This window comes from Microcaecilia unicolor, chromosome 11 (genome assembly GCF_901765095.1).
Source record: "Microcaecilia unicolor chromosome 11, aMicUni1.1, whole genome shotgun sequence".
In the NCBI taxonomy this organism is placed as follows: domain Eukaryota; kingdom Metazoa; phylum Chordata; class Amphibia; order Gymnophiona; family Siphonopidae; genus Microcaecilia; species Microcaecilia unicolor.
The window spans coordinates 114,023,798-114,047,320 of record NC_044041.1 but is presented as its reverse complement, the minus strand read 5'-3'; the positions used below and the strand labels follow the sequence as shown (position 1 = coordinate 114,047,320).

Here is a 23,523-nt window from a genome sequence, read left to right as displayed (position 1 = left end):
TTCGAATATAGCAACATTGTAAAAGAGAGCATAGGATCAGTTAAATTCCTTTCTTTTCCTCTCACATGAAATCGTAGAGCAGTTGGAGAAAGAATGGTCTCCGAGTCGGAGGCATGAAGTGTGGGGGGAGGGAAGGATTTAGTTGTCCCGCCTTTTAGCACAGAGTCCAGTTCTCCATAAGGTCCGTTTCACTGCTATATCAGCGGCAGCCTAGAGATTTTCTTCGTCAATCCTTGTTGGTGTAGTGGTTTTTACTTTGTAAGCCAAACATGTCTGGACGTGGTAAAGGCGGTAAGGGCTTGGGGAAAGGAGGCGCTAAGCGGCACAGGCAGGTGTTACGCAATAATATCCAGGGAATTACAAAGCCTGCGAATCCGGTGCCTGGCTCGCCGAGGTGGAATCAAGCGTATCTCCGGTCTCATCTATGAAGAGACTCGTGGGGTGCTGAAGGTTTTCTTAGAGAATGTTATCCGAGACGCTGTCACCTACACTGAGCACGCCAAGAGAAAGACGGTAACAGCTATGGACGTGGTGTATGCCCTGAAACGCCAGGGCCGTACCTTGTATGGTTTCGGAGGTTAACAGACCTTTCTTGTATCATCCAAGCAACCCAAAGGCTCTTTTCAGAGCCACCCACAGTTTCGGTAACAGAGCTTTGATTTCTTTTTGCCTGTTGTATGTGTTGAATGTTAGAAGTGCGTATTTACGATTTCATGGGTAACCCCAATTCTGAGAGCCCAAAAAGAGTGTTTGTGTGGTGAGGGTCGGGTCATGGGCAACCCACAATTCTGAAAGCCTGGAGAGAGAATGTTTGTGTGATGAGGGAAACATGAAAAGACTTGATCTCCCTTCCCTGAGATAAAGTAAAAGTAGTGCTAATTTTGGGCCAGTCCAGCAAGAAGTTGGAATTTTAGCGCTTTATGTGAAGCAAGTGGGTGTTATGTGTGCTGAAGCTGTAGCCGCCATTACTTGGAGCTGGTGTACTTGGTGACAGCCTTGGTGCCCTCGGACACCACGTGCTTGGCCAGCTCACCGGGCAGCAGCAGACGAACTGCGGTCTGGATTTCCCTGGAAGTGATGGTGGAGCGCTTGTTATAGTGAGCGAGCCGGGAGGCTTCTCCAGCGATGCGCTCAAAGATGTCATTCACGAAGGAATTCATGATGTTCATGGCTTTGGAGGAAATGCCAGTGTCGGGATGAACCTGCTTCAGCACTTTATACACGTAGATGGCGTAGCTCTCCTTCCTGCTTCTCTTGCGCTTTTTGCCATCCTTCTTCTGGGTCTTGCTCACAGCTTTCTTAGAGCCCTTCTTGGGCGCAGGAGCGGATTTGGCTGGTTCAGGCATGGCGAGGCAACAAGCTGAACGAAAATTTCAAACAGACAAAAGCAAACAACTGTCCTCCTGCTCAAGGTTGCCAGGTGGAAAATTTTTTTCCCACCCAAACCAGCCTAAATACAGCCCAAAACCCGCCCAAACTCAAACCCCGCACCTGACACCCCCACCCCCGCGTCATCAACCCCGCCCCCGCCGTCATCGGCCCCGCCTCCCCCGTCATCGGCCCCGCCCAGAACGTCACTAACCCTGCCCAAAACGTCACTAACCCCGCCCCCGCAGCCGAAAAAACCGCTAAAAAACCGCCCAAAACACAAAAAAGAAGCCCAAAAAACCGCAACCCGCCGCAGGCAAAAATTTCCCGCGGCGGGTCGCGGAAAACCGCCCAATTGGGCGGTAAAACCGCCCACCTGGCAACACTGCTCCTGCTTCCCTTTCCGATGGCTATTTATAGGCTTTACACATGCAAATTACTAGCCCTCAGCCTCTCTCCTCGCTGTTTGGTCTAGGTTAGTGACACGTCATCAGACAGCCTGGCAGCCCTCGGATTGGCCTATTTGTCAGCCTATTATGATAATAGTTGAGACAGGCCAGATTGAGGTCCTTAACCAATCGCTAAGGAGTCTCAGAAGCAATTGAGGAGTATAAAAAATGGTCGGGTGTGGTGTGTGCTTCCAGTTTATCTGACCAATCCATGCACAGGGCGGGCTTTTCAAACCTCACCACAGTGTTCACTGCATCTATTAAACAGCCGCTATTTAAGGGTGATGCCAGCCAGCTTGAACATAGATGTACATTCGTTCCCTGGATTCTCACATACACAAGTGATGACATTTCAAACTGAATGCAGAATTACCTAATTATACTGATCAAGGGATTAAAAGATGTGGCCTATGTGGAGCAGATCAGAAAACTTACATTTGAAAATCAGGTAATTTGATCCCAGAAGCCAAATCGACCTACCAGAATTTGCCCACATTACATAATAACATAGTAGATGACGGCAGAGAAAGACCTGCCCAGTCCATCCAGTCTGCCCAACAAGATAAACTCATATGTGCTAATTTTTGGGTATACCTGACCTTGATTTATATCTGCCATTTTCAGGGCACAGACCATAGAAGTCTGCCCAGCACTAGCCCCGCCTCCCCCACCGGCTCTGCCACCCAATCTCCGCTAAGCTTCTGAGGATCTATTCCTTCCGAACAGGATTCCTTTATGTTTATTCCACGCATTTTTGAATTCAGTTACCATTTTCATCTCCACCACCTCCCGCGGGAGGGCATTCCAAGCATCCACCACTCTCTCTGTGAAAAAATACTTCCTGACATTTTTCTTGAGTCTGCCCCCCTTCAATCTTATTTCATGTCCTCTCCTTCTACCGCCTTCCCATCTACGGAAAAGGTTCGTTTGCGGATTAATACCTTTCAAATATTTGAACGTCGGTATCATATCACCCCTGTTTCTCCTTTCCTCCAGCGTATGCATGTTCAGGTCAGCAGGACTCTCCTCATACGTCTTGTAACGCAAATCCCATACCATTCTCGTAGCTTTTCTTTGCACCGCTTCAATTCTTTTTACATCCTTAGCAAGATACGGCCTCCAAAACTGAACACAATACTCCAGGTGGGGCCTCACCAACGACTTATACAGGGGCATCAACACCTCCTTTCTTCTGCTGGTCACACCTCACTCTATACAGCCTAGCAACCTTCTAGCTACGGCCACCGCCTTGTCACACTGATTCATTGCCTTCAGATCCTCAGATACTATCACCCCAAGATCCCTCTCCCCGTCCGTACATATTAGACTCTCCACGCCTAACACATACGTCTCTCGTGGATTTCTACTCTCTAAATGCATCACTTTGCATTTCTTCGCATTGAATTTTAATTGCCAAACCTTAGACCATTCTTCTAGCTTCCACAAATCCTTTTTCACGTTTTCCACTCCCTCCTGGGTGTCCACTGTGTTACAAATCTTAGTATTGTCCGCAAAAAGGCAAACTTTACCTTCTAACCCTTCGACAATGTCACTCACAAATATATTGAACAGAATCAGCCCCAACACCGATCCCTGAGGCACTCCACTACTCACCTTTCCCTCATCCGAGCGAATTCCATTAACCACCACCCTCTGGCCTCTGTCCGTCAACCAGTTCCTAATCCAGTTCACCACGTCAGGTCCTATCTTCAGCCTGTCCAGTTTATTTAAGAGCCTCCTGTGGAGAACCGTGTCAAAAGCTTTGCTGAAATCTAAGTAGATTACGTCTATAGCACGTCCTTGATTCATTTCTCCGGTCACCCAGTCAAAGAATTCAATGAGATTCGTTTGACACGATTTCCCTTTGGTAAAACCATGTTGTCTCGGATCTTGCAACTTATTGGCTTCCATCAAATTCACTATCCTTTCCTTCATCATCGCTTCCATTACTTTTCCAATAACTGAAGTGAGGCTTACCGGCCTGTAGTTTCCAGCTTCTTCCCTATCACCACTTTTGTGAAGAGGGACCACCTCCGCCGTTCTCCAATCCCACGGAGCCTCTCCTGTCTCCAAGGATTTATTAAACAAATCTTTAAGAGGACCCGCCAGAACCTCTCTGAGCTCCCTCAATATCCTGGGGTGGATCTCGTCCGGTCCCATGGCTTTGTCCACCTATAGGTTTCCTAGTTGTTCATACACACTCTCTTCCGTGAACGGTGCTATATCCACTCCATTCTATGGAGTGCTATATCCACTCCATCCATTCTCATATGAACTGTCAAACGCAGTCCTTCTCCAGGATTTTCTTCTGTGAAAACAGAACAAAAGTATAGCAAATTTGCTTTTTCTTCATCATTATCTACATAGCGGTTTGCAGCATCTTTCAGTCTCACAATTCCCTTTTTAGTCATTTTCCTTTCACTAATATACCTGAAGAAAATTTTGTCACCCCTCCTTACCTTTCTAGCCATTTGTTCTTCCGCTTTCGCCAGACATATTTCTCTCTTGGCTTCTTTCATTTTCATCCGGTACTCCTCTCCTTATTCCTCTTCTTGTGTTTTTCTGTATTTCTGGAATGCCAACTCTTTAGCCTTTATTTTCTCAGCCACTTGCTTGGAGAACCATATCGGTTTCTTTTTTCTCTTGCTTTTATTTGCTCTCCTTATATAAAGGTTTGTGGCCCTATTTATACTTTCTTTCAGCCTGGACCACTGCCCCAGTGGCGTAGCCAGACAGCCAATTTTGGGTGGGCCTGAGCCCAAAGTGGGTGGGCACAAAATTTTCTCTCTGTCCCGCCTCCTTCCTCCCCCTATTCTCCACCTCTCCCCCAGCACCTCCCAACTCAAAATAGAAACAGAAACACTTTAGCTCATGAGGATCCCCAAGCACTATCAGCTGATTTCCTCTGAAGAACTCCATTTTACCAAGCTTGGCAGGCTGCTTGAGCTACTGATGTTGGCACCCAAGGCATGCTTAGTTATTGGTGACTCGAGGATGTGAAGCGCTGCGTACAACTGGTAGCGCTATAGAAATGATTTATAGTAGTAGTAGTTACCGCCGCCTGCTAACCTTAGTAGAAGGAAGTTTTGGCTGCCGTCAGAGGAGCACCTCAGCTTATGGGAATTAGGGATCCCCTCCAGCCACAGCAAAGGTCAGGACTGGTGTTTGACATGCTAGGGCCCAGGGCAGAAAATAAACAAGGTCCCCCCCCCCCCAATTCTCTCTTCTCCCTTTCTCCCCTCCAATCTCCCCACCTGCCATTGCAATCACACCAACAGACCCTCACCAAATACAGAACAAGTGATCACAAATTAGAAATAAAAATATGTAGACAAAAATTGAACTGGGAACCTTGGCATATACTGCAAGTTCTAGGTCAGTTCACACCTAGGACAATTACTACCTAAACAATTCCCACTGCTCCAGGGAGTACAATTCCCATCCTTAACAATCATGAAACATCACAGTCTTAAATTTATCTCTTTCCCTCTCCTCTTCCAGATAGTGTTTTTTTTTTTTGGGGGGTATGCCCTCCCCACCTCCACACCAGGGGCGTAGCCAGACCTTGCCAGGAGGGGGGGGCCAGAGCCCGAGATGGGGGGGCACTGTTAAGCCACCTCCCCCCCCTCCAGCAACCCCCCTTCCCCCGCTCGATCGCGCCGACACTCTTAAACTCCCCCCCCCTCCCGCCACCAACCCTCCCCCACCATCGCTGCCAGCCCCGCTACCGCATGATTTACCTTGATTGCTGGCTGGGATGCCCAAACCCCGCCAGCCAAGAGTGTTCTTCAGCGCTGGAGTTAGTAAACTCCGGCGCCTTCATTCAAGGAAGTTCGTCTGAAGGATCAGCTGGTTTTGACGCATTTACGTCCTGCACGGGGCTACATGCACGGTGCAGGACGTAAGGCGTCAAAACCAGCTGATCCTTCAGACTAACTTTCTTGAATGAAGGCGCCGGAGTTTACTAACTCCAGCGCTGAAGAACACTCTTGGCTGGCGGGGTTTGGGCATCCCCGCCAGCAATCAAGGTAAATCATGCGGTAGCGGGGCTGGCGGCGATGGTGGGGGAGGGTTGGTGGCGGGAGGGGGGTCGTCGGCAGGGGGCCAGGGGCGAATCTGCGGGGTCCCGGGCCCCCTCAGGCCCCACGTAGCTACGCCACTGCTCCACACACACTCAAATATTACCTTTAACATGCCACACCACACCAAAAAAATTAAAATAAGCCAAAATCCAAATTAATACAGAGCATAAAATATCTACTATAATAAAACGCAGCCTCAACGTTCTGAGGACACTGGTGTCACTCACACACCGGTTCGTGGTTTCATGGTGGTGAAGCCACCACACCATCTTCATGCCCCACCCTCGCGTCACACGTGATGACGTCGAGGGCGGAACACGAAAACAAATTAACGCATGGGGAGCAGTAGGGAAACACGCGGAGCGTGTTTCCCTACTCCTCCCCTTCCAAGAAATCCCAGCCGCCACTGACGTGCACATGAACCCCGCCCCTTTCGCCACATAGCCCCGCCCACGGTAGCACACGCTTAACCTCACCAACCTCCCTCCCTTCCTGTCACCTCCCCTCCCCTTACGCGTGTCTCCCTCGTGGTCTAGAGGTACCTGTTCCATCGGCCCAGGAAAGAAAGAGCCCCCTCTTTCCTCCCGTAGCAGTGGCTTCCTTGCTGCATGGTGTGGGAGTCCGGCTCTCGGGGTTTCAAAATGGCCACCGAGAGTTCAAGCTGCCTCGCGAGACTTCAACTCTCGGCGGCCATTTTGAAACGCCGAGAGCCCGACTCCCACACCATGCAGCAAGGAAGCCACCGCTACGGGAGGAAAGAGGGGGCTCTTTCTTTCCTGGGCCAACGGAAGGGGAGGGGAAGGGAGTCCCGTGCCCGCTAGCGCCCGTTTCATCGGCGCCAGAAACGGGCCATTTTTACTAGTTATATATAAAAACTTACACAAAATATTTCCAACACATCCATGACACGCAATGACACTCCTCATAAAAAAAATACGATGCATAAGAAACCCCCCCAGCAAAATATCAACACAAAAAGACAAAACTACATGTCAGTAATAACTAGCCAGGAGGGAACAGACCTAGGAGGGAATTTTCCACCTTGGGGAAACGTCCTAGGAGGGAACTGTCCAAGCAGGAATTGGTGGCTGGCAACTAGCCGGATACCATACTGCAACAGTGGAGAAATAAAAATAGAAATATATGTTACAGCCCTGTGCCATGGCGGTTATCTATTTTCACATACTCCTTGCCCTGCTGGCCGTGGGGGCGGTGTTGGACTACTTCTCTCTCCCTCCTCCAGATTTCAACCCCTTCTTCCACCTCAATCTCACTGTTTTTCCTCCTTTGAAGTCCACTCTATCCGCCTTTTCTCTCCTCTGCCTCTTCGAATAGCGGTCATTTATCGTCCCCCTCATAAGTCCCTTTCATCCTTTCTCAGTGACTTTGACGCCTGGCTTGCCTTCTTCCATGATCCTTCCTCCCCCTCTCTCATCCTTGGTGACTTTAATATTCCTGCTAATGATCCTTCCAACTCTTATATTTCCAAGTTACTCGCTTTAACGTCCTCCTTTAATCTCCAACTATGCTCCACCTCCCCCACTCATCAAAATGGTCACTGTCTTGATCTCATCTTCTCCTCCAACTGTTCACCCTCTAGTTTCCTTGCCTCTGATCTTCCCTCCTCTGATCACCATCTTATAACTTTCACACTTAAATCTCTTCCCTCCCAGTCCCGTCCTATCTTATCTAATTTATCTAGGAATCTTCACGATATTGACCCTTCATCTCTATCCTCCCATGTTTCAAATCTCCTCTCTACTGTGGCACCATCCACGTCTGTCAACGAGGCTGTTTCTTCTTACAACAATATTCTATCATCTGCCTTAGACACTCTTGCACCTTTGATGACCCGCCCTGTAAGGCGTACAAAACCCCAACCTTGGCTGACTTCTAATATCCGCTACCTACGTTCCTGTACTCCCTCCGCCGAACGCCTCTGGTGGAATTCTCGGGCCCTTGCTGATTTCTTACACTTTAAGTTCATGCTGACCTCCTTCCAATCTGCTCTTTTACGTGCCAAACAGGATTATTATAACCAACTGACTAACTCTCTTGGCTCTAATCCTCGACTTCTCTTCACCACATTGAACTCTCTCCTCAAGTTCCCCCTCCCCCAACTCCCCCTTCATTATCTCCTCAGACCCTTGCTGAATTCTTTCACAACAAGGTTCAAAAGATAAACCTTGCTTTCTCTACCTCACCACCTCTCCCTCCACTAGTCCATTCCCCTCTCTCTCCTTCCCCTCATTCCCTTTCCTCCTTTCCTGAAGTTACTATTGAGGAAACTACACTTCTCCTTTCTTCCTCAAAATGTACCACCTGTTTCTCAGATCCCATTCCCACCCACCTTCTTAATGCCATCTCTCCAGCTCTTATTCCTTTTATCTGTCACATTCTCAACCTCTCACTTTCCACTGCGACTGTCCCTGCTGCCTTTAAACATGCTGTGGTCACACCTCTCCTTAAGAAGCCTTCACTCGACCCTACTTGTCCCTCTAATTACCGACCCATCTCCCTCCTTCCTTTTCTCTCCAAATTACTTGAGCGTGCTGTTCACCGCCGCTGCCTTGAGTTTCTCTCCTCTCATGCTATTCTTGACCCACTACAATCTGGTTTTCGCCCTCTCCACTCAATCGAAACTGCGCTTACTAAAGTCTCCAACGACCTATTACTGGCTAAATCCAGAGGTCAATATTCCATCCTCATTCTTCTTGATCTTTCCGCTGCTTTTGACACTGTCGATCACAGCATACTTCTCGATACCCTGTCCTCACTTGGATTCCAGGGCCTTGTCCTTTCCTGGTTCTCTTCCTATCTCTCCCTCCGCACCTTTAGTGTTCACTCTGGTGGATCCTCTTCTACTTCTATCCCTCTGCCTGTCGGCGTACCTCAGGGTTCTGTTCTTGGTCCCCTCCTCTTTTCTATCTACACTTCTTCCCTTGGTTCATTAATCTCATCCCATGGCTTTTCCTACCATCTCTATGCTGATGACTCCCAAATCTACCTTTCTACCCCTGATATCTCACCTTGCATCCAAACCAAAGTTTCTCTGACATTGCTATCTGGATGTCTCAACGCCACCTGAAATTAAATATGACCAAAACCGAGCTTCTTATTTTCCCCCCCAAACCCACCTCCCCGCTCCCCCCGTTTTCTATTTCTGTTGATGGCTCTCTCATTCTCCCTGTCTCCTCAGCTCGAAACCTTGGGGTCATCTTTGACTCCTCTCTCCTTCTCTGCTCATATCCAGCAGATTGCCAAGACCTGTCGTTTCTTTCTTTACAACATCCGTAAAATCCGCCCCTTTCTTTCCGAGCACTCTACCAAAACCTTCATCCACACCCTTGTCACCTCTCGTTTAGACTACTGCAATCTGCTTCTTGCTGGCCTCCCACTTAGTCACCTCTCCCCTCTCCAGTCAGTTAAAAACTCTGCTGCCCGTCTCGTCTTCCGCCAGGGTCGCTTTACTCATACTACCCCTCTCCTCAAGACCCTTCACTGGCTCCCTATCCGTTTTCGCATCCTGTTCAAACTTCTTCTACTAACCTATAAATGTACTCACTCTGCTGCTCCCCAGTATCTCTCCACACTCGTCCTTCCCTACACCCCTTCCCGTGCACTCCGCTCCATGGATAAATCCTTCTTATCTGTTCCCTTCTCCACTACTGCCAACTCCAGACTTCACGCCTTCTGTCTCGCTGCACCCTACGCCTGGAATAAACTTCCTGAGCCCCTACGTCTTGCCCCATCCTTGGCCACCTTTAAATCTAGACTGAAAGCCCACCTCTTTAACATTGCTTTTGACTCATAACCACTTGTAACCACTCGCCTCCACCTACCCTCCTCTCTTCCTTCCCGTTCACATTAATTGATTTGATTACTTTATTTATTTATTTATTTTTGTCTATTAGATCGTAAGCTCTATGTTTGTGCAGCGCTGCGTACGCCTTGTAGCGCTATAGAAATGCTAAATAGTAGTTGTAGTAGTAATATGTCTTTTTCTACTGAACACAATAAAGTGACATCCACTATGCACATTTCTCAAGCTATCATATTTCAGTTAAGATTCAAAATAAAATGCCTTTTCTACCTTTGTTGTCTTTTCATTTCCTTTTTCCATCATGTTGATCCAGTTTCTCCTTTGAACTTTCCTATCTTTCTGCTATTTCTCCTTCAAGCAGCTTCTGTCCATTTGTCTTTTTCTCCTCTCTTGTTCCTTTCCCTCACTTCACTTGCCTCTGACATATTGACCTTTCCATTTTAGCTCTTTCCTCTCTTTTTTTTTCTTTTTTTCTTTTCTGCTCTCTGTCCACCCAAATTTTATCCTAACCCCTTTCCCCTTGTTTTACTTTGCAGATACCTGTAATATTTCCATTTCCTTTTCACCCACTAGTTCTCCTAGTCCCCATCTCTCTACTTCCCCAGCCATCCATTCCCTTCCATCTTCAATCTATTCCCCATTATTATTATTAACATTTGTATTTCTTTCCCCTGTAATCACCATCCTCCTCACGTTCATTTCCTTGCCACCCCCTTGGCCTCCCCCACATGGTTCCACCTTTCCCAGTGTCTCTTTCCCTCCACCCTTCTAGCCCAGCATCTGCTCCCTCTCTTCTCCCCACCCTTCACCCCCTCCCAGCATCTTCCTGTCACTTCTCTCTTTCCTCTTGCCCCCTCTCCCGTGATCCAGTGTGGCCAGGATCTCCCCCATTCCTTCCCTCATGCTCAGTACCCCCTCTCTATGACCTATCCCTCCCCATGGCAAGGATCTCATCCATTCCTTCCCTCATACAGCTTCAGCAGCGAACGAAGCAGCTCAGCAGAAGTTGCAGCATCGGAAGATCCATGGCAGAGGAAATCAGCTGGGGATTCATTCTACTGCAGCGCGGGACCAGCCTCGTACCCGCTAACAGCTTTGCAGCGTCCCGACTCCAAGTCTCGCCCCTTAAGACACAAACTTCCTGTTTCTGTATCGGAAACAGGCCGTTTGTGTCTTAAGGGGCAGGACTTGGAGTCGGGACGCTGCAAAGCTGTTAGCGGGTATGAGGCAGGTCCCGCGCTGCAGTAGAATGAATCCCCAGCTGATTTCCTCTGCCATGGATCTTCCGATGCTGCAACTTCATTCTCTGCTGAGCTGCTTCGTTCGCTGCTGAAGCTGCAACAACCAACGGAGGAGGGATAGTGGCTGCCTGGCTGGTTTTCTGCTGGGTGGGCCTGGGATGAAAATGGGTGGGCCCAGGCCCACCCGTGGCTACGCCCCTGCACTGCCCCTTCCACTTCTGGTATGTCCTCCCAGCCCAACAGCTCCTTCCTCAGGTATTCCCCCATTTTACTAAAGTCAGCATGCTTGAAATCCAGGACTTTGAGTTTTGAGTGGCTGCCCTCCACTTTAGCTGTCATATCAAACCAAACCGTTTGATGGTCACTGCTGCCCAGGTGGGCACCCACTCGGACATTTGACACACTATCCCCATTTGTGAGCACCAGATCCAGCGTCGCTCCCTCCCTCGTGGGTTCCGTCACCATTTGTCTGAGCAGAGCACTTTGAAAAGCATCCACGATCACTCTACTTCATTCCGATTGCGCAGATGGAACCTTCCAATCTACATCCGGCAGATTGAAATCTCCCAGCAACAGCACCTCTCTCTTCTTTCCCAACTTTTGAATATCTGCGATCAGATCTTTTTTTTTTTTTAATTATTATATATTTATACTTTTAACCCTGGACTTCCCCGCAATGGGATCCGCTCCCTGTAAAGGCCTGGTAGCTCCGGAGAAGAAACGTTCTATCAAGGTCTGAGCTGGCGAGGATGCTGAGTTAGGTGGAGGCACTGTCCTCAACACTCCCTTACGTTTGGTGTGAGGCATTTCAGAAAGAATAAAAAGAGATTTTTGGCTCAGGTCGGTAAGAGCGTTTCAGCAACGATCCGGTGTGGCAGCCATCTTGGATCCCCCTGTGATCAGATCTTTATCTAGTTCCTCCAATTGTGTCGGGGGTCTGTAGACAACACCCATGTGGACAGAGGTTCTATCATCTCTTTTTAAGGTGATCCATATCGCTTCTTCCTTTCCCCAGTTCCATGTCATTTCAGTCGCTGGGATATCATTTCTCACACACAGAGCTACTCCTTCACCTTTACTACCATCTTTATCCTTCCTAAATAGATTATAGCCTGGTACGTTTGCATCCCATTCATGGGAACCATTGAGCCACGTCTCCGTGATTGCAACAACGTCTATGTCTGCCTCCAACATCAGGGTTTAAAGGTCATGAACTTTATTGCTTAGACTGTGAGCATTTGTGGTCATAGCTTTCCATCTACATTTCCTAGTATGTGTTTCAAATGTAGTGATTTGGGGGTGTCTTTTCTTTTTGGGTACCTTCATATCTTTTTGTTCCACCTTCATTGTTTTTTTTTTTGTTCCTTGCGCCTCAGTTCTATTTTCAGAAACATCACAGTGCTGTAATAGAGCAAAAGAATTCTGTATCCATTAAATGGATAAGTGATCCTCTGAGGCCACCTAATCTAAGAATATAGACACTTATGAAAGTATATTGTAAGTTAGACTTCACCGTACAGCAGCCATAGAAAGAAAGAAAGAAAGAAAGAAAATCATAATTTTCCCAGATCTCCCCAAATATCACCAATTGACACGGTAAAGAAATATTTAGTTGAAATCTTAGGGATGTCAAGTGACTCACTGGCTCCTACAGTTCGGGCACAATATTTACAAAGCAATGCAAAGTTGTATAGTGCAACTTTTCAATCACAAATAGGAGACGGTATGAATCTAACGTCAGTCCTCATTGGAAGTTACCACTCAGAGAACTACTGTGGTGGTCTCTTTTGCCTTGGAGATGGACCAAGATGCTGTCCTAAAACTTTCCTTTAGACATTTGGACTCCATGTTTTTAGGATCTAAAATAAGAACTTACCCTCATCTCTCTAGAGAAACTCAGAAAATGCACAGGGCTTTTTTGGCCATGCGCCGAGGACTTTAGCCCTTGGGGCTAATTTTGTACTAAAATTCAGTGGCATACCAAGGGGGGGAGGTGGGGGCGGTCCGCCCCGGGTGCACGCCGCTGGGGGGTGCTGCGGCGTGCACCTGCTCCTTCGAGTTCGCTAAACTTCGTTCGTTTGCTGCAGCTCCCTGTGCCCCGGAACAGGTTACTTCCTGTTCCGGGGCAGAGGGAGCTGCAGCGAACAAATGAAGTTTAGCGAACTCGGAGGAGCAGGCGCGCGCCGTGTCACCCCCCCAGCGGCATGCACCCGGGGGGGGGGTGTCATTTCGCCAGAGAGGGGCAGGTGTCATCTAACAGGGGGGGGGGGGGGCGCATCGGCGCTCCGCCCCGTGAGCCATCGAGTCCAGGAACGCCACTGCTAAAATTTCCTTGCATCTGTCGAATATTGTTTCAATCTAAGCAATTTCAACTCTTTCATCCTACACAGTCAGAGAAATGTTTGTTAGCAAAATAGGATGTTAATGTATCTGTTAACTAACAGATAGCACACACTGTATGATAGGCTTGAGGAGGCATGATGGGTAGTAGTATCTATTTACTAATTTCTTTAAATTACTATTTGAATTTTCTCTTCTTTTGGATCAAAATTGCTTAAGAATAAGGGTCGAAAGAAAAATTTCATTTTCTCTTAATTGATAATATAGATAAATGAATTACAATCTTTTTTAGTTGTATAATGTAGAAATGAATAAAAAAAATTTTTTAAAAAGCACCAAGGATCTATAAGAACAGGCAAGTATGAAATCTCTATTGAAGGACCGGACACGGGCCATGTTTCGGCTAATGCCTGCTTCAGGGGCTCAGCCTTAGCAATACACTTTTAGATGAAATACCAAGAAGTGCCCTAAATGGGGCACTAAGGCATCAAATCTCTATTGAAGGACAGGACACCAACCATGTTTCGGCTGCTTCAGAGGTCGACCTTAGTAATACACTTTAGATGAAATACCATGAAGTGACTTAAGTGGGGCAGTAAGACTGATGTAGGCGATATGTCGAGAAATGGTTCTACTTTTCTATCTTTATTTTGTGGGAAATAAGTTTGGATATTTCCTGATGTAGATAAATAAACACAAGACCTGAGAAACTGATAAGGGTGATTGGCTAAACCGGAGCTCGCAATTAATGGGTGTGGGGTGGGGTGGGGGGTCGGTGAGCAGCTCCTTACCTCCGATATCTGCAGGGCTGTTGTGGAGGCATCTGGCTAAATTCCTCGCTTGCCCAGGCTGCTGGAAGAGGAGTGAGTGTGTGTGTGTGGGGGGGGGGGGGGGGGGGTGTAGGGAGGGGGAATGCTGCACTAGCAGCGGGAAGAAAATGCATCTGATCGGAAGACTTTTTAAAAATGACTGTGTGCGGGAAGATTTCACAAATGGGAGTGGGACCAGAACAGAGGGCATAAAAGGAGGGCTGCCTCTTGGATGGCATCCTGATTGAGTGCCCACCCTGGAGAAGGGAGCTGGCTATTGTTGCCAGTTATTTGTTGGGTGGGAGTGATTCCCAAGATAGGAGCGCCTTCAAATGAGGCCCTTTAAAGTAGGCCTTAACATTCACCAGGTGGTCAATGATAGGCCTAGGCTCTGAAGTAGAGACCTGGAGGTCCAGGTCTCCTTTTTTTTTTTTTTTGCTCTAACTATTGTGCTTGGGCAAGGCATTTTGGTTAGTTTGAGTAAATTCTTTGTTTTTTTTCTTGCTGGTGTGGTTGGTCACATTATTTTTGGATAATCCTTGTCTAATATTTCATTGCTCGAATGACATATTGTAACCACCTATACAATGAAGCTGCAGCCTTTTGTTTTATACCAATACATATTTGTTAAACTTAAGGAAGTTGTCTGGTCTGCTACAATTGTTGAATCATTTTCAGGTATAGGAGATCTCACATCACCTGTCTTTTGGTGGTGGTGGGGTCCTTTTTGCCGGCATTTGCTTGTAAATGTATGTTAAAATACCTGATAGTAAAACATAGGTAGTTTCTGCCAGATCAATTAATAACCTTCCAGGACTTAAAGAAGATCACAATAGGAGATATTTAATTAGGGCTCAAGCAATTAGATTGAGGGTTTAAATTGATGCTAAGGCCTTGTGCCATTTTAGTTACTTTTACATTTGGTTGTCTGTTTGTTACTCTCCCTTCCTTTTTGTGCTCTGAAAGGATGTGATGTATTATTTTCTTGTGGAGACTACTTTTTTCTCTTTTTGTTTTGTGTGTTGCTTAAATGTTAACTGGTACATTATTTTCAACAAATTAATAAAAATAAATGAACCTCAGGCATCACTTGAGTGGTTATAATAAAAAGTTAATCACTCTGTTAACACCTAAACTAGGGTTTTGATGATTAAGACAAACTTTTAATAGATTCAATACTAGGACAATGCAGAATGGTATATGCTAGTTGTCTTCAGTTAGGTCAGGTTTTTTTTTTTTTTTACAGAATTTTCGAGAAAAGAAGCTGATGAGGACCAGTGTGGTTTTACACCTTTAAAAAAAAAAAAATTGTCCCATTGAGTTTATATGAATGCAGAGTTTGTTTTAATTTTCACAAATAAAAATGATTGTTTTATAGCTTTGGGAGTTGAAGAAGACTGAAGGAAGCAGTTGGTGGGGCCTTTTAAACTTTATTAATCCCACATGTAGAGCACACACCACGGTTTCTGCACACTCTAAAATCTTTTTTTAGAGATCCGAATGAGAATGTTTGTGTAAATGAATGCCACTTTGTTATAAAAAAAGATCATTTCGGGTGCTGAAAAAACCGTAAGGCTAGCAGAGCCGTAGGCCAGGGCTCTTTAGCATGCAGGCATTGAGTGTGCAGCCAATCAGAAGGCGGCTGCTACTATAAATAAGAGGAAGCGCGCTGGGCGATGCAAGTACTTTGTACCTACCCGAGAGGGGAAAAGGAGTTTTGTAAAAAAAATTTTCCTTCTGTTTGTTAGGCTTACTACTTACTTACGAGAATGGCAGAAACCGCTCCAGCAGCAGCACCAGCCGCTGCACCTCCTCCGGCTCCAGTGCAACACCTCTCCAGAAAAAACTCCACTGGCTACCCATCAAGGAACGAATAAACTTCAAAGTCCACACACTGATCCACAAGATCCTCCACGGAGAAACTCCAAGCTACATGACCAGTCTAACCGACCTTTCAGCCAGGAACAGGTCCAAATCTTCTCGAACATATCTCAACCTTCACCTGCCTAATTGCAAAGGTTTCAAATACAAAACCTACTATGCATCCAACTTCTCCGTTATAGGCAGCTAACTTTGGAATGCCATTTCAAGATTCATCCGAACAACAAACGAACATCTATGCTTCCGAAAGCTGCTGAAAACATACCTCTTCAAACAAGTCTATCCAAACGACCCAACTTAATTTGCGACCCTAATCCACAGCACTAACATTAAACATGCCTCAACCCTCCCCCCAACATCTCTTTTTATTTATTTGAATGTTTGTTTGTTTCGTATTCTCCGCTTTCATAGGATAAATTAGCCCTTTTGCAATCTTGTAAACCATTAGTAAACTGAAACCTAGGTTTGAAATTCCCGCCCTCTGCAGTGATTGGAAAGATACTCTTCCAGTTAACGGCAGGAAATTTAAAGCGCGGGCTCCAACAAATTCTCAATTGTCTTGGGATTTTGATGTACAGGCTGCTATTACTGCTATACTAAACATGTTTTGTTCCGTAGGGTGTGGACCCATTTAAGGCCAGAGATATGGGAGGGATTCGGGGGGGGGGGGGGGGGAGGGAAAATGCCTGCATCTGGACGTAAACAGTAAACAAAAAAAGAACATATTTTCTATAAAAGTGTTAAAAGAGGGAACTGTCCATTAAAATCTGCAAAAGTGTGTTTTCACTAAGTGCACTTGGCATTCATCCTACTTATTTGCACTGGCCCCGCTTAGCTTTCGGCGAAGACTAAAGCATCTCTAGCCTCTGGACCAGCAGAAGCCAGCCTGCCTTGTCTTCCCCTGAGATACCCCTCTTTTCTGGGCTCAGCTCTAAGACAGACAGGGCAGGCTCTACAAGCAAAAGATTCACACAAATGGGCTTTCTGCTGGATAGTAGCTGCGTTTGCATTCCATTCAAGTAAGAGCCTATATCATAACTCCACAGAGAAGCTAAATCCAAAGGAGCTTATCCCAAACCTGCAAATTAAGACTCCTTTACACAAAGCCATGCTAGCGATTCCAGTGTGGAAAAGGCGAAGAATCCCATAGGAATTGAATGGGCTTCGTCACATTTCCGCACCGGAATCACTAGCGCATAATATTCGAGGTGCGGTCGCACCATGGAGCGATACAAAGGCATTATAACGTTCTCATTTTTATAAGCATTGCCACACCGGGACAGACCAAAGGTCCATCAAGCTCAGCATCCTGTTTCCAACAGTGGCCAATCCAGGTCACAAATACTTGGCAAGATCCCATAAAGGTTCAATACATTTTATGCTGCTTATCCCAGAAATAAGCAGTGGATTTTCCCCAAGTCATTTTAACAATGGTCTATGGACTTCTCTTTTAGGAAGCCGTCCAAACCTTCTAGAGTTTAATTACACGTTGAGTGAAGAAACATTTTCTCTGATTCGTTTTAAATGTACTACTTTGTAGCTTCATCGTATGGCCCCTAGTCCTAGTATTTTTGGAAGGAGTAAACAAACGATTCACGTCTACCCGTTCCACTCCACTCATTATTTTATAGACCTCTATTATATCTCCCCTCAACCATCTTTTCTCCAAGCTGAAGATCCCTAGCCGCTTCAGCCTTTCCTCTTAATAGTACCTAGCAAGTCAAATCAACCTCATCGGTATCATCTGCGTGGTCCTCACAATGCGGAGTCCCCCAAGGATTGCCTCTATCCCCAATCCTCTTCAACCATATGATGATTCCTTTGGCTAAAGTCCCTATCCAAAGCTGGTCTAAACCGCATCATCTATGCTGACTACGTCACCATATTCATCCCTTTTCAATCCAACCTTGCAGAAATCTCTGAAAAAGTAATCACTGGCGTGAACATCCTAGCCTCCTGGGCCAACGCCTTCAAAATGAAACTGAAAAAAGAAAAAACTCAATGCTTAATCCTCTCTTCAAGACACTCCACTCTACTCCCAACCACCCTAATCACCTCCAACATTACAATTCCAATATCTGACAACTTAAAAATCCTAGGAGTAACATTAGACAACCATCTAACTCTAGAAACTCACGCAAAAGCCATGACGAAGAAGATGTTCAACATGATGTGGGTATTGAAAAGAGTAAAACCATTCCTCCCCCAAAAATCATTCCGCAATCTGGTACAATCCACAGTACTCACCCACGCTGATTACTGCAACAGTATCTTCATTGGTTGCAAAGCCCAAATCCTAAAAAAACTCCATACCGCCCAAAACACGGCAGCCAGACTAATTTTTGGTAAATCACGGTTCGAAAGTGCAACACCTCTCCGGAAAAAACTCCACTGGCTACCCATCAAGGAACGAATAAACTTCAAAGTCCACACACTGATCCACAAGATCCTCCACGGAGAATCTCCAAGCTACATGACCAGTCTAACCGACCTTTCAGCCAGGAACAGGTCCAAATCTTCTCGAACATATCTCAACCTTCACCTGCCTAATTGCAAAGGTTTCAAATACAAAACCTACTATGCATCCAACTTCTCCGTTATAGGCAGCTAACTTTGGAATGCCATTTCAAGATTCATCCGAACAACAAACGAACATCTATGCTTCCGAAAGCTGCTGAAAACATACCTCTTCAAACAAGTCTATCCAAACGACCCAACTTAATTTGCGACCCTAATCCACAGCACTAACATTAAACATGCCTCAACCCTCCCCCCAACATCTCTTCCTCTTGTCCTTCCTTATACAACTGCATTATCTTTGTGATACTGTTTACCCATACATTGTATTACCTTTATGATACTTTGTACCATACATTGTGTTATCTATGTGATACTTGCACCCATACATTGTAAGCCGCACTGAACCTGCTATCGAGCGGGAAAGAGCGGGATATAAATGCCAGAAATAAATAAATAAACATTCTATTTGCTTTCTAAGCCACCACCGCACGCTGAGCAGAGGGTTTTAACGTATCATTGACGATGACGTCTAGATCCCTTTCCTGGTCGGTGAATCCTAACGTGGAACCTTGCATCACGTAGCTAGAATTTGGATTCTTCTTTCCCACATGTATCACTTTGCACTTGGACATGTTAAACGGCATCTGCCATTTAGATGCCCGGTCTCGTAAGGTACTCTTGTAATTTTTCACAATCCCCCTGCGATTTAACAACTGGAACGCTGGAAGAGGAGTGAGTGTGTATGTATGTGTGTGTGTGTGGAGGGGGCGGGGGGATGCTGCACTAACAGCGGGAAGAAAAATGCATCTGATCGGAAGATTTTTTTAAAACGACCGTGTGGCGGGAAGATTTCATAAATGGGAGTGGGACCAGAACAGAGGGCATAAAAGGAGGGCAGCCTCTTCAGAGGTGGATCATTCTTGCTCCTTGGAGGCATCCTGATTGCCTGCCCATCCTGGAAAAGGGAGCTGGCTAGTGTTGTCAGTTTTAAGATAGGAGCACCTTCAAAGGAGGCCTTAACATTCACCAGGTGGTCAATGTTAGGCCTATGCTCTGAAGTCCCAGCACAGACCCCTGGGGAACCCCGCTATCTACCCTTCTCCATTGAGAATTTTGCCCATTTAACTCTACTCTCTGTTTTCTATCTTTAACCAATTTATAATCCACAATAGAACACTCCCTCCTATCCCATGACTCTCCAATTTCCTCTGGAGTCTTTCATGAGGTACTTTGTCAAATGCCTTTTGAAAATCCAGATACACAATACTGACCGACTCACCCTTAGCCACATGTTTGTTCACCCCTTCGAAGGAATGTGATAGATTGGCGAGGCAAGATTTCCCTTCACTAAATCCGTGCTGGCTTTGTCTCGTTAATCCATGCTTTTGAATATGCTCTGTTCTGTAATTTTGTTCTTTATCATAGTTTCTACCATTTTGCCTGGCACCGACGTCAGGCTCACCGATCTGTAATTTTACGGGTACCGCGTTTGATTTTAAAGATAAATTACATATTACTAACAACAGTTCTGCAAGTTTATTTTTCAATTCTGTCAGTACTCCTGAATGAATACCATCTGGTCCAGGCGATTTGCTGCTCTTCAATTTGTCAAGTTGTGCCATTACATTCTCTAGATTTATAGAGATTTCACTCAGTTTCTCTGACTCGTCAGCTTTGAATACTATTTCTGGCACCGGTATCTCTCCCAAATCTTCCTTGGTGAAGACAGAAGCAAAGGATTCATTTATTCTCTCCGCTATAGCTTTGTCTTCACTGAGTGCCCCTTTTACCCCTCGGTCATCTAGCGGTCCAACTGATTCTTTTGCCGGCTTCTTGCTTTTAATATACCGAAGAAAAAAAATTATTATGTGATTTAGCCTCCAGCGCGATCTTTTTCTCAAAGTCTCTCTTAGCCTTCCTTATCAGCGCTTTGCATTTGATTTGCCATTCCTTATGCTGTTTCTTATTATAATCAGTCGGATCCTTCTTCCATTTTCTGAAAGATTTTGTTTTAGCTTTAATAGCTTCCTTCACCTCACTCTTTAACCATGCCGGCTGCTGTTTGGTCTTCCTTCCTCATTTTCTAATACACGGAATATATTTGGCCTGGGCTTCCAGGGTGGTAGTTTTAAACAGCATCCACGCCTGATGTACATTTTTGACCTTCACAGCTGCTCCTCTACGTTTTTTTTTTTCACTGTTCTTCTCATTTTATCATAGTCTCCTTTTTGACTATGCTAAATTTTAAAAAAGGTAAGAAATGAACTAGAATATTTGAAAGGAAAGAGTCACAGTCACACCAGGAAGAGATGAGATAAAAAGAGCATCAGGTACTTGTAACTACTATCAGGATCGTGACTCCAAATTCACATAAGCCAAAAGAAAAAAGGCGAGTTTTTAAAGAAAGACTTAAATGTGATAAAGGGTTTGTCTTCAGGTAGAGGCTTAAGGAGCAGGTTCCAGAATAGCGGTGCCAGGAAATTAAACACACTCTGCTGTGGAGTAGCAAGCTGTGCCGACGATGGTCGACCTAATGTTGGTTCCTCTGGTCACAGCCCTTTCCAAACTAGGTCTCAACCCATTTATTTATTCGGATGATATCGCTATCTCTATTCCTTTTGTATTAATGTATTAAGTTATGTCCAATAAAAAAGGTATCATCTTATTTTCTTTTCCATGTTTTATTTTGTTTGATTTCTATTGATAACCTTAAGAGTGGACTAACACGGCTACCACACTCCTCTATTCCTTTTAAAAGAGACTTGACCGAAATAGCCAGTGAAATACAGCTTGGGTTGCGCACAATGCTGGATTGGGCCAACACTTTTAAATTCAAATTCAATGCTGAGAAAACACATTGCCTCAACCTCTCCACTCCCTATAACAAGTTTATGACCTCCACATTAGTCACGCCTGAGCTTGTCTTACAGATCTCTGAGTCTCTAAAAATATTAGGTGTAATTGTTGACAGGCACTTCACTCTGGAGCAGCAAACGAACTCTACTACCAGACAAATGTTCTTCTCTCTTTGGAAAACTAAAACGCATAAAGCCATATTTCCCTAGGGAAGTATTTTTTAAGTTTAATTCAGTCTTTCGTCCTTAGCCACCTTGATTACTGTAATGGGATATATGCAGGGTGCAAGGACATGCTTCTGAAAAAATTACAAACTGCTCAGAACACAGCTGCTAGGCTTATTTATGGTAAATCCAGGTTTGAAAGCTCAAGACCGCTGTGTGAGAAACTGCACTGGCTCCCTGTCAAGGACCGAATAACATTTAAAATTTGCGCACTGGTGCATAAAATTCTCTATGGTGAGGCCCCAGCCTATATGGACACCCTTGTCAGCTTACCACCTCGTAACTCTCACAGATCAGCTCGCTTGTACCTAAATCTGCATTACCCAATCCACAGAAGCCTCAAGTATAAAACCATCTACGCTTCCACCTTTTCCTACATTAGCGCACAACTGTGGAATGGTCTACCTAAATTTGTGAAAATCACCCCTGATCATCCGACCTTTAAAAAATACCTTAAGACCTTCTTATTCGGGAAAGCTTACGCTCCTGACCGACCCTGCACCGCTGTCTATTGAATTCCATTTCTCTTTCCACATTCCCCCACCTCTGCTATTACTTATTAGCCTCTTTCACTACAATGCCATTGACTGTTTGTTGTAGACTTGATGTATGCTTTCTGTAAATTCCTGTAAGCCACATTGGGCCTGCCCTTGGGTGGGAATATGTGGGATATAAACGCTATATATAAATAAAGAGAGCGCAATGCTGGAGAGAGAATATACTAAGCAAGCTTAATAACTGGGGGAGTGATCATGAAAAGCCCTGAAATTCAGAAGCAGCAGCTTGTACTGAAATCGAAAAGCAACGGGTAACCAATGCTGACCAACGAACAGGGTAGAGATGTACTCAAATTTACAGGCATGTCGTAAGAAACATAAGAATATTCAGTCATACCGGGTGAGGCCCACGGTCCATCTAGTCCAGTATCTTATTTTAAAGCAGTAGGCAATCCAGGTCATGAGTATCTGGCAGAGACCCAAATAGTAGCAACATTCCAAGCTATCAATCCCAGGACAAGCAGGGGCTTCCCCATGTCTGTCCAAACCTTTTTTTTTAAACCCAGATACTCTAACCGCTGTTACTACATCCTCCAACAAAGAGGTCCAGAGTTTAACTATTCATGGAGTGAGAAAAGAGGTCCTTCTATTTGTTTTAAAAGGATTTCCATGTAAGTTCATTGAGTGTCCCGTAGTCTTTGTACTGTATGAAAGAGTAAAAAATCGATTTTACCTCTACTCGATCTACACCACTCAATCATATCTCCCTTTTATTGGATAATCTGGGGGACAGGCCTAGGCAATATTACCCTAATCCAGTTTTGAAAATAGATGAGGATTAAGGCCTGTATAGTATGTTACTAAATGCTCACTACTGCACGCAGTTCACCAATTGCACTCAATCGGGACCTGACATAAGAGATTTCTTGGATTACTGCATTCCCTTGCACAGTCCTACCCTTTTTGGCATGAAATCTTAAATCTTGGCCTCCCTGCTCTCTAGGGTGTCCTTTGTGAGGCAAATTTGATTTGATTGGTATTATCAATTTTATTTTTCCTGAAAGCAGATCATGGTCTGCTGAAGTGCTGATACCATATTGAGAATACTGGAAGAATAAATCCGTTTAAAGCAGCAATGGTAAAAAGAAGCAGAGACCAGCAAAAGAAGTTTTAGTATGGAATGAGTGGAGACTGAGAGGGGGTGGGGGGGGGGGGTTAGATGGTACTTTATGTCCCTACTCGTCCTCATATTCCATGTAAACATCCTTCACAACGCTTCGAATATAGCAACATTGTAAAAGAGAGCATAGGATCAGTTAAGTTCCTTTCTTTTCCTCTCACATGAAAACGTAGAGCAGTTAGAGAAAAAATGGTCTCCAGGCATGAAGTGTGGGGAGAGGGAAGGATTTAGTTGTCCCGCCTTTTAGCACAGA

At 45.4% G+C, this 23,523-nt stretch overlaps 1 protein-coding gene across 1 annotated transcript; it reads right to left on the bottom strand.

Annotated features, from left to right (window-relative positions):
- Positions 1-965: 965 nt before the first annotated feature.
- On the bottom strand, positions 966-1,385 carry LOC115479786 (histone H2B type 2-E-like). The gene has a single exon (XM_030217982.1). It carries the CDS (start codon positions 1,344-1,346, stop codon positions 966-968), a length of 381 nt encoding a protein of 126 aa, XP_030073842.1. The 5' UTR covers positions 1,347-1,385.
- Between the last annotated feature and the right edge of the window lie 22,138 nt (positions 1,386-23,523).

What these genes read in the sequence shown, in the direction of transcription:
- LOC115479786 (XM_030217982.1), bottom strand. Translation starts at nt 1,346, where the DNA reads ATGCCTGAACCAGCCAAATCCGCTCCTGCGCCCAAGAAGGGCTCTAAG.